The 12,114-nt window shown below is 43.0% G+C and overlaps 1 protein-coding gene across 1 annotated transcript in view; it reads right to left on the bottom strand.

The window, feature by feature from the left end:
* Window positions 1–10,906, bottom strand: part of MACO1 (macoilin 1) — a 58,326-nt gene extending 47,420 nt beyond the window's left edge. The window contains exon 1 of the mRNA XM_027625635.2: window positions 10,354–10,906. Coding sequence (XP_027481436.1) covers window positions 10,354–10,433 — 80 coding nt within the window. The 5' untranslated portion in view covers window positions 10,434–10,906. The remainder of the gene's footprint in view (window positions 1–10,353) is intronic.
* Between the last annotated feature and the right edge of the window lie 1,208 nt (window positions 10,907–12,114).

The raw sequence follows: 12,114 nt of genomic DNA, 5'->3' as shown, positions 1-12,114 counted from the left end.
CCATTTTCTTACTTTTCTGAGTCACAGACAAGATCCCCACCTAAGTACAATTTAACCAAATGAAGCACTTCTGCTACTATACTCATCCTTCAGCACACAACACAAACATCACTTCATTAAAAAAGGCCTCCCTGATCCCAAAGTAAAGACTATTACCCCATTATATGCTCACATACCATCCTGTACTGTAAAAACATTTAATCACGGTTATAAATAAATGTATTTTATTTAATTAACTATTTAGATGTAAAGTCCACAAGAACAAAGGAGCTGCCGATTTTGTTCCCTACTTTATCCTCAGTGCCCGGCAGAGCACCCTGCACACTACAAAAACTCAACAAATATTTGTTGAATGAATGACCTGCAATGCACAAGAGTATTTAGGATTGACAGTAAGGCCTTTACCAGAGTACACCCTTAAAATGAAGGTAGAGAAATCATGCACAGATGACTGGGAAGGGTATCTGAACAAAGCAACATCAACAAAAGAAACAAATACAGCTTCTGCTCTGAAGATTACCATGTACCTGCTCCCAATCTATTGTGGTCTTCAATAGGAAGAAATGAATCTAATCAGCCTTGCTCTGTGTACCAGACTATCACTCCATTTGGCCTGCCTGCCACTGGCTCGGCCTGCAGTGGGGGTTCTCAAAGTGTCTTCTATTTAGCCTAACATTAAAGAAATCTGCAAAAATGTAAAGCCACACCACTCTTCTCATGGATTTATTATTTTTATATCAGCTTGTCATTATTATTTAAAATGTGTCTGTCTTAATTTCTAATACAGTAAATATTGATAGCTATAACCCATATAAACCCAGAGTGGACAGAGGTCCTGAGACAAAAATAACTGAAAAATGGTGGACTACAGAAAGTTGTGCACAGCATCAAGATAAAATGGCCTCACCCCCGCTGCTAGGTTCTGCACCTGCCTCTCGGTGTGCAATCCAGAGAGGAGGATGCCTGAGAAGACCTAAGCTACTCCTTATTTCTCTTTTCTATTCTAGGCCTCTTGCAGACTGTCAAGAGAACCTTTTGAGTGTCAATTACACACACACACACACACACAGCCACTGCAATGACAAATCTAGTGTAAAATATGCCCAATTTAGAAAGAATAAAGAAAACCTAGAATAAGAAATCACTTAAAAAAGCTTTTAAGAATTGTGTGGTGGGGTGCCTGGTGGCGCGGTCCATGAAGCGACCGACTCTTGGACCAACTCTTGGTTTCGGCTGGGGTCATGAGCTGGGGGTGGTAAGATCAAGCCCCGAGCCCCGTGCCCCGCGCAAGGCTCAGTGCAAGGTCTGCTTGGGATTTTCCCTCCCCCTGGCCCTCCCGACGACCCCCCTCCCATGCACACACTCTCTCTCTAAAATAAATAAATAAATCTTCAAAAAAAGAATTGTGTGGTATAGTGTTTTTACGAAGGATCACATAGACTGCAGAGATATCAAGGACAGGTACTGTAACTTAACACAATTGGAGAATTTAGAGTTTTGGAAATTCTGCTTCAAAAACACTTTCATCTAAAACAACCAAACAAACCACACCACTTTTGACAGTGTGGACTCTGTGAGGTTTGGGATGGGGGGCTGCAGAAGCACATGAGGAGAAAGAGAACCACCCACAGGATTATACTTCATATTTTCAGCAGCACTAATCATCTACCTAATCACACCTTACACTTACATCATATGTGCAATTTTTCCAAAAGCTTTCATATTAATTATCTCATTTTAGCCTTACAACTGTGAAATAGGCAGGGCAGTTATTACCCTTTCATAGGAAAGAAACCTGAGGAACCAGGAAGTGAGAGGCTGCAGAGCACTGCTGAAAAAGCACAGAAAAACAGGAGTCTGGAGACCGCAGAGAAATGAATCCTACGTGGAATGCTGTGCTGCTGCTAAAAAAGCAAATGAATACATTTCCATGGAAAGAAATGGAGAAGAGATTAAGTGAGCAGAAAAGCCAAAAAACTTTTATGTAAACTGGAATCGTACTTTGGTTAAGGAAGAAATACACACGTTTGCTTATATAGAAAAAAAGAAAAAAATGATACTTAAAAATTATGTAACAGTGATCATCCCAGGGCAGGAGTACTAAGGTCTGGTGCATTATGCTAATACACTATCGTGTTAATTTTTGCATACCAAGTATGTTACTTTTATTTTTTTTAACTCTTCATTTTGAAATAACTTTGGACTTACAGAAAAGTTGCATGAATAGTACAAAGAGTTCCCTTATATTTTTCACTCAGAATGCACAAATGATAAAACATTTTATCACGTTCTTGATATCATTCTCTCCCTATATATGTTTTATTGTTTTTTTTAAAATCAAAGTCAGGAAATTAACATTGATATGTTACTATTATTTAATCTAGACACCTTATTCAAATTTCAGTAATTATTTCACTAACATCCTTTATTTTTTTAAAAGATTTATTTATTTATTTTGGGGGGGAAGGACAGAGGGGGAGGGAAAGAGAGAATCTCAAGCAGACCCCCTGCTCAGCATGGAGACTGACACGGGGCTTGATCTGAGATCATGACCTGAGCCGAAACCAAGAGAGATATTCAACTGACTGAGCCACCCAGGCGCCCCTCACTAATGTCCTTTAAAGCAACAGATAAATAGATAGAGCTCGATCGATCAATAGGATCCCGGTCCAATCACATTTTGCACTGTTGTCATATCTATACTCTTTTTTATTTTTTTTATTTTTTTAAAGATTTTATTTATTTATTTATTTGAGAGAGAGAGAATGAGAGATAGAGAGCACGAGAGGGAAGAGGGTCACAGGGAGAAGCAGACTCCCCGCTGAGCAGGGAGCCCGATGTGGGACTCAATCCCGGGACTCCAGGATCATGACCTGAGCCGAAGGCAGTCGCTTAACCAACTGAGCCACCCAGGCGCCCTATACTCTTTTTTAAATTATTATTTAATAGAGATTCTCTTTTTGAGAAGGAAAAAAGGTTCCTGGTACCTGTTGCTTCACCTGGAAAATGAAGATAATGACACTTGCTCTCCATGTAGCAGAAAGTCTGAGAGTATCATATGAGTTCTTACACATAAACACCACTCAGAAACAATGAAGTGGCAACATACTGTACAACAGAGAGAGGACAGACTCTAGGGTTAGACAGATACGGGCCTCTATCAAGTAACTAAACCTGGGGCAACTGTGGTTTCCTCACATATGAAACTGAAGTTAATATCCTTACTGGAACAAAATAAGACAATGAAGAAAAGATAATAATAGCAGTAACAGCAAATAACTTTATGAGCAATTATCTGTGTCAGGCACGATGCTAAGTTTGTTACGTGACTTATCTCAATTATCCTTATAGCAGTCCTATAAAGTAGGTGGTATTATTTACCATCCTCCTTTCACAGATGAGAAAGCTGAGGGCTAAAGCAAGTAAGTGACTTGTTCAAAGTGACACAACTAGTGTCGGGGACATTCTTTGAAGTCGAGTTCAAATGACTTTAAAGCCCATATGCTTATCCATCACACTGGACTTTCTCATCTCACATTAGATATTCAATAAATATTACTTTCCTTCTTTATATGCTTTCCTATATACACATTCAACTTATATAATTCTTTAATTCTCCAAGAGAACCAAGTTTTAAAAAAATGAGCAGATGTACTTTATGGAAGAATAAACCCTCAGTATCTCATTCATAAACTATGAATTTATAAACTTGATTTGTAAACACACTATGAAGAGCGGCAGAAAAAAATTTTAAGTCAATTATTCTTTTTCTTTAAGATTTTATTTATTTGAGAGAGAGAGAGAGAGCAGGAGCGGGGACGGGGGGAGAGGGAGAAGCAGACTCGATGCAGGACCCTGGGATCACGACCTGAGCCAAAGGCAGATGCTTAATCAACTGAGCCACCCAGGCGCCCCCTAAAGTCAAATATTCTTTACAGAAATAACTATGGCACGAAACATGGGACAACTCAAGACTGCTTTCTAGCGAAATTCACACTCCTAGAATGATCATTGTAATAGAGAAACATGTAATTCAAAAATAAAAAGATAATTCATTTTTTAAAAAGTCATAATTACAATAAACCATGAGGTATAGCTTGCCAAGCCTACAGCAAGGCAAGAAAATAATGCTTATTACATCTGAGAAAAAAGATTCTAGCCTTAGTATTTCTCTCATCTGAGACAGGAGTTTTTGTTTGACCATGAACATGGCACTCCTTCTCTCTATAACTCAAGCAGCCTCACTACAAATAGACAAAATATTGACTTTAATACTGAGCAACTTATTTGGTTTTTAGAGGTGCTTTAAAATGAACAAAGTAATAATATAATTTAAAACCAGAGCTAGACTGTTTCTGGCCACCTCCCCTGTGCTAGGTAAGGAAAGAGATCTCAAACAGTGTAAATCTATTAGTGACGTCTACAGATATACCACAGATATACCTGCACTATTTCAATCCACTAAAGGCAAAGCCTCTTTTTAAAAAAGAAAAGGCAACAGAAGAGATGGATGAGAGATAAATTATTTCTGATGTCACAATCCCATGACTTAATGTAAATACATTGTCCTTAAAAGCAGCAGAGGAAAACAAAGGAATGAAGGTTAGTGGTATGAAGGGGCTTCCAAGTCTGGGGATGATAGGCATTTTGGAAGGCTGATGAGCAGAGGCCAATTTGGTATCAGTTAAGTTAAATGTCAAAGATATAAAGCCTCAAAGAATACCTTCTAACAGTTATTTTTTTTAAAGTTTCCAATACCAGGATCCATGTGACTAAAGGTGAGAGACCTTGAGGAAATATTCACTCCTTGGGTATTTGAAGAAATTCATGATGGAAAAAAAAACATCTAGCAAAGGATATGTGTTTCTACTGTTGGTCTGTACCATTATACTTAACGTAGCTTGTTGAGCAAACAACTTTTTTCTTCTGGACCTATTTCTTGAAAACGATCCAAGTAAAATAATTACACCCAAATCTAGTAAGCCTAGAGAATAAAAGTAATCAGTATCTTTGAAGAGCACACTAAATTTCATCAAGAAAAGTAACCCAGGAGTGCCTGGCTGGCTCAGTTGGTAGAGCATACGACCCTTGATCTCAGGGTTATGAGTTTGAGCCCCATGACAGGAAGGAAGGAAGGAAGGAAGGAAGGAAGGAAGGAAACCTAATCACAGTATTTCACTTTGAGCTCTTAACCATGTTTAAAATTTCTATCTGACCCTCGAGACTCCACAAGGTATATGTTATATTTTATTATATTCCCTTAAGTATCACCTGGATGGTAGCCTAGAAAACGACAGAACAAAACAAAACACACATATATACACACAAAACCCCAAAGGGTTAATATCAGTGGGAAGATCTGGGAGAAATGGCCAAAGAAAAAGACTCTGGACATATAAGTGCCTATAGAACAGGAACTGGCTCCAGGATATTTGGCAAATAACGAACAAGAAAGTAAAAATAATAAGCTATTAAGTCTACCATTAAAATCAATCTCCAAATCTAGTGAGGTTCAAGAAAGGCCACAAGGAATCAAAGAGAAAGGAGAATATCACTAATGAAACAGGAAGCTTTAAAGCAAATAATCTGAACTAGATCACGTTCCCTCCTTCCCCTGCCTCAACTCGTAGCAGAAATTTAAAGGGGTTTTCAAAACATCTAATGAAACTAAACCGCCAAGAGTACTCAGACAAGAAGAATCATAAATGAGAGTTGGAGGAAAGTACCTTTCTTTTAAGGTAACACACTACTGGCAAAAACTAAGTACAAAACTCCAGTGTGGCAGATTTGTTCAAATGCATTTCATGCAAACTGCAAATATAAGGATTAGGTAAACACCTCCCTGGAAAGGTTAGTCAAAACTTACCCCCTTCCCCAACACCCCTCTAAAACAATACAGAATCTATCACTTTCATGTCAGGTCCAGTGCGGCTGAAAAAGCCTCCCAAGATTACCAAAATGCTTTTAGGCTGTGAGGTTGCAACACTGGGGTGTCTGGGGTCTCGGCTGCAGAACACATGTACAATCAAGGGAGCCAAGGGTCAGACCAGCCTCTAGTGGCTTTAATAAGCATAGCCCAAAGGAGCTAAAACTAGGCTTAGGAAACATCATTAATTAAAGAGGCAGGAACGGCAGAAAAGTGAAATCTCTGGAGATCAGATTATTTCGACTAGGGTCTGAAAAAGGAAATTAGGAAGCTGAGAAGGATGCAAACTTGGATCATTCCAAAAGTCAGAGGCCAGGAAACTCTTTTCTGAAAAAAGATGGGCCAAGGTATTCTACCTACCAGGGACGTCCCGAGTCCTCAGCTCTAGTCTGAAGGTGTGAAGCTGTAAGAATCTACGAGGCAGGCACGGTCCTGCTCCTCGAAGCTGCAGGTGGCGTGCTACATGATGACAGGAAGTATTCATAAATTCACAAGTGAAGGGGTGCTTCCTTCAACCACCAGTAACAAAGATATAGAAAAGTTTCCTGAAGCTTAACACATGCGCCTTACTTAAAATGCTTATTATGCCTACTTGGGCAAGTAACAACTCCAGAAGCTTTCAACATAAACGTCTCTGCCCCCTCTTCTCCCTACCACACCTCATCTCCTCATCTTTCCATTATAAAGTCAGTAATTCTCAGGGGGAAGGAAGCGGGGAACATGGCAAAGTGACAGGTGGCTAAACCCCACCTCACCTGGAGAATCATGGCATGTAATTAGACGTTACTGCTGGGAGTGTCTGGTGCATGTGTGAAGGAGCAGACATGGACAGGGCATCACTGCCATAAAACCTGAGGACGTCTGGAATGTCATAGTTAAGTGCAGTTATTTATTTTACTTTCTCTTATTAGTAACCGTTCCTTATTATTTCCGAAGTACTTTCACATTTATCTCATTCGAGTTAGAAAATATTCCCTCACTTAGTGGCGACTGTCTACTTCACCATAAAATAGCACAGGGCAAAATAAAGCTGTTAATGCATCAGGTGAACAACTAAAATAGCCAGCTAAAATGTAATTCAACAAAAATATTTTTCCTTGAACAGAATGCAAAGTTCTTTGGAACCTGAAAACCACTGTACAAATTTAAGAGGGCATTATGATGCTCTACTAGACTGTAAACTCCTTGAAGACAAGAAACCATATCTAATCCTGTAACCTCCACGATTCCCTGAACACAGGTTCTTAACTGAGCAGGATGAATTAGTTTATATTCATTTATTTATTAACTCACACACTCAACATTTATTGAATACTCAATTTCTACTCTGGCTCTGTGCTGGCTCGGATTGTTTTTAAATGTGTTTTAAATTTTAGTCCTTAATAACATAAAAGAAAATCATCACCATTCCTGTTTCTTTTCTCTTATTCTTGATTATTAATTTGACTGGAATAAGATATATGTACATTTCAATTTTCAAACAATGGGCACACATATAAGTGTAGATAATGCCGATATGTCTAAAATCCATTTTCCTTTTACCTTGCCCCTGAAACAATTCTATCACAGTCATTATACTGACAATAATCATATCATTTGACAATCACCTCAGTCACAGTTGCTGGATTGGAGCCCATGATTAAAAGCGTCTCAGCAATAGGATTTTTTTCAGCAAGACCAAGCAGCAACTGACCTTTTGTTTTGACTACTCAACTTCTGTTTATAACTGCAACAAATCTTATAGTCTCTCTTGCCTCCTTAAAAAATAAACCAAACATGTTAAACTGTGATAACAACAGGGTAAATAATATTTGGATAGCCTGCTAGAATTTATAAGAGTTTCACAAACTGAACATGAGCTCCTTTAGTCCTCAAGACTCATTTGACAGATGAGAGAATGGGGCTCAAAGTGGCAGAGCTGGGATTCTGAGTCCAAACCCAGGTCTCCTAACGCCCACAGTCCAGTGTTCTCTTCATCACAGCTGCCTCCTTGCTATGCCCAGACTCGAAAAGTTGTGCAGACTGAGAACATGAAAATAATGTTCATGAAAGGTTATGCTGTGAAACAGTAGACAGTGGGTATCAAAACTGTCAACAGAGCCTCAGAAAAAAAGCTCTCTGTTGAATGAGACCAAAATTGGCCAGATGTTGAGAAACAAAATGGGTAACAGATGGTATGAAGAACAATTTAATATAGAGTTAAATTCGATGATCACAGCAATTTGATATTCACAAATCCTCAAACACCATAATTTATAACTAGCCCACTCATTCTGTTTGCTTTAGGAATAAAGGAAAAATTTCTAAACATATTTTTAAAAACAGAATTGGAAAAAAACAAAACTATGATCTTGTTCTTTAGTCCAATACTCCATATTATAAACTAAGAAACAGGTAAGTGAATTAAAACATTCATTTGATATATGATGCTCCAAAAGGAAAGACAGGTAGAAATATATGTAGGTCTTTGATTAACATCTAACTTAAAGAATGCCAAACAGAGAAGGGCAAACAGATTTGAGAGCTGTTGGGTTTTAAAATTTACAGCAAAACTCTGAATAACTTGCATAGCATATTTACTTTAGGGTAAGAACATGTGAATTCCAAAAGCTCACCACTAAAATAATAGATCTTCATTAGACAATGAATTCACATTGTTCACATTGACCGAGTGGTTACTATCAGGCAGGTATTAAATTGGGCATTTGTTCAAATATAAAGAGATGTCAAAATACAACACATGTAAACAATATGGGATCCCCAGTCTTCTTTCTATAAAGGTATATCATATGTTACTGTGACTAGCAGCCATTCAAAGTCCTTGGTCTACAATTCTGTTTAATACACTTTTTCTATTCTTGCGTCACTATTAAGTTGTTCAAATCTTTTTCAATGGGCAGAAAAAAATCCTTCCTAAAGGATCACAGTGTCTTCAACTTAAAGAGACATTTCTCCCCCACCTATTAAATGTGTAGGAAAATGGTTTTTGCTTTTTCACTTTTAGTTTAAATGGTCAGGTTTGATTAATTCAGCTTGGATTTTGGCCTGTTTTACTGACTGCTGTACCCTCATAGCTAGAACGGGGCCTGGCACATAGTATGTACATTTGTTGAATGAATGAATGAATTATTCCTATGACCTATGGCTCATTACATAAGGATATATCTATAGAGAAGGATAAATATACATAAGAACTTTTTACTTTGACTTCCTAATGCTTTTAAACTTGAAATAAAAGAAATTCCTGATGTTTACATCACTCAGCTGCTGTGAAAAGCAATCTTCCATATATGTAAACAACTGCATGTGCAAGGTGTACAGTTATGCTAAGACTAGGTCATTAGCTTGGTGACAACTTGGGTGTTATCAGCTACCTCACATATTTCTCTAAGTCCCACAGCTCAAAGAGCTAAATTGTAAAATACCAGGAAGACTCAATTAAGCCAATATACACATGCTGATAATTCTCCTTTGTAAATTAATGATTTCTCCACCGAAATCATTTATCAAGGCAAGTACCATTCAGAACTAACATTCTAAGAAGAACCAGAAAAACGACAGGTCGTACACAAGTTTTGCTTAGGAAGCTGTGATTGTCACTAAGTTGCCCCGTGAACCTGCTGTCCTTCTCCCCCTCAGAGCAGCGAATTCAGTTTCTATTTAAAGGGACACTGCCTTCTTTTTTTTTTTTTTTCCCAGAAGAAAAAGAAAATTTTGAGTTTGGAAAAAAATCCCTTTTAAAAGGTTCGAAGAAAACTATCAGCTTAGAATGGTCAAAATAATGTTTGCTAAGAAAATGATCATCAGCTCCTGAGTCTGGAGCGGGGTCACAGGGCATGATTAGGGGGTATCGGCTTCAGCCCTCGGTGCCAAGTCTGAGATCCCGCAAGAGAAGTAGAGGGCGGAAGACGGGGCAACGTGGCCACCTGCCCAGTCTGCCGGGGACCGTGGGGCCACCGTCTGCTCCCAAGTTTGTCAGCCTTTCCCCCTAGTGCATATGGTCCACGCGCCTCCCGATTCAGGCCGGCGACTCCCAGGCCAGAGAGGAACTGGGGGGCCAGCGGAGGCCCGGCGGTCCCGGGAGCGGCCCTCGGGGTCCGGCGGCTCGGGCTAGGGGCGCGGGAGGGGAGGGGGCTTGCCGCCCCTCCCCCCGGCGGGTCCAGGGAGCTCCCAACGGCTGCTCGGCAGCTTCCTCCGCCAGCGCCCGCCGCGCCCTCCCCGCCCGGACGGCGGCCCTCGCCACGCCCCGCGCCCCCGGGGCGCACCCCTGCGGGCCGGCCGGAGCCCCCCGGGCCGCGCTCCTCCGGAGAGCCCCCGGCGCGGGCGTGCGGCCTAGTCGGGATTACATAACGGGGCCGGGCCCCTCTGCAGCCGACCGGGGGCCGCGGAGCCCGCGCGGGCGGAGGCGGGGGCGCCCCGCCGCTCACCTGCCGTAGATGCCCTCGGTGATCCGATTCCGCTTTAGGGGGCGGCGGAGCTTACTGCAGTCGGCGTTCCGCCGCTTCATCCTCCCGCTGGGGGGCCGGGTGCCCGCGCCGCCTCCGCCGCCGTCTCTCACCTCAGCCGCCGCCGCCGCCGGCCCGCCCCGCGTCGGGCCTGGACTCTACCCCTGGGGCCGGTCACACAGACATGGAGCCAGCACCCGGGGGGGAGGGGGTGGGACGGGGAGGGGGGGCTCAGAGCCTCCTCCGCCTTCGGAAACAAAGAAATGACAATTCCGGGGCCCACCCGCCCCAGCACCAGCCAGCCGCCTGCCCCGCCTCCTCGGCTCCAACGGACGGCCCCCGAGGCCAATCGAAGGCGTCGCTACGCCGCTGCCGGCCAATCCAAGGGCCAGCTGAGGCAAAACGGACTCGAGAACCCGCCTCCTTGAAGGACTGAAGAATACGCCAATCATTATAGTGTCTGTGTGCGTGCCTGGGCCTATCAGAAAAGATTTAAATAGAGGCTTATAAATAGGCCCTATAAATATAACATCCTATATTACGCCTTATTGCGAAGGCACACTTCATGACTGTTGGATTGCGTTTCATTGTATTATAATCCATGCTAGAGCATACCGTGCTATATTCATTGCCCGCTATCACTAGCACCGTATGAAATCGGGAGGCCTGGGTTTGCGGCATGTGCTGTTTTCTGCGCTGACATGTGCCCCAGTCAGTCGCGTCATTATGTAAGGGGTTCGCAGCATCCTCCCCCTCCGGGAGCCTCCGGGGTCAGCGCCGGGAGCCCTTTCTGCGGATCCTGGAGCGTTCGGCCAGGCCGGCCGCGTCAGCGCGCGACGGGGGTACGAATGACAAAGCAAACCCCACACACACATACACACACACACACCCTGCCAGCTCCTGGCGACGTGGTGACAGCGCGGCGGCCAATCGGAGGAGGCGCTGGGCGGGGCTGCTACGGTCCTGCCCCCTGGAGGCGCGTCACAGGGGGCGGGGCCGTGGGTGCGCGCGACGTCGCGCTGGGCTGCCGCGGGTGTGTGGGGTGGTGCGACCCTATCTCCACGTCCGCAGGACGGGCTGTGCGGGTGGCTCCGCGGGCACCGCGCCTGCTGGACACGGCGAGCGTCAGCGTCAGGGACGTGTCTGTGCTGTGCGAGGGGTCGATGCCGCGGGGACTAAGGGGAGGCTGCTCGGCGGCGAGGGCCGGGCTTTTCAGATGTTGGGACACCGGGCCAGCGACTCTCACCCGACCCTCCTAGAGCGCCGCTGATTTTGTGCCAGGCACCGTGCTGAGTGCTTTGCATCTACTTGCTCATTTACTCCTCATTAATCCCTTGCAACGTGGGTATGGCAAAATCACATTAGAAAAGACAGCAAAGATTCTTTTAAAAAGAATGTCATTAATGAAAACTGGGAAGCTGTCAAAAGTAGAGAGGGGGAGAAGAAGGGAGGAGAAGCACCCACGGATCTCATCACCTTAACACGACCACTATTAGCACTCTAAATTTTTTCTTTCTTTCCTATTTTCTCCCATGGGTGATATCATTTTTACTATTCCTGCTATTATTACTGAAGAGTTGTGATCATACTAGATATTCAACTCTGTATTCTGTTCTTTTGTGTGTGTGTGTGTGTGTGTGTGTGTGTGTGTGAGTAAATTGATAGACGTTTATTAAGTGAAGATACAGAAAAAGCTCTCCAAAGTGAGAGGGGTCCCGACAGGGTTGCCACTGAGGGCCTTTA

Source organism: Zalophus californianus, chromosome 4, assembly GCF_009762305.2.
Source record: "Zalophus californianus isolate mZalCal1 chromosome 4, mZalCal1.pri.v2, whole genome shotgun sequence".
Taxonomy (NCBI): domain Eukaryota; kingdom Metazoa; phylum Chordata; class Mammalia; order Carnivora; family Otariidae; genus Zalophus; species Zalophus californianus.
This window is presented reverse-complemented; position numbering and strand designations above follow the sequence as displayed.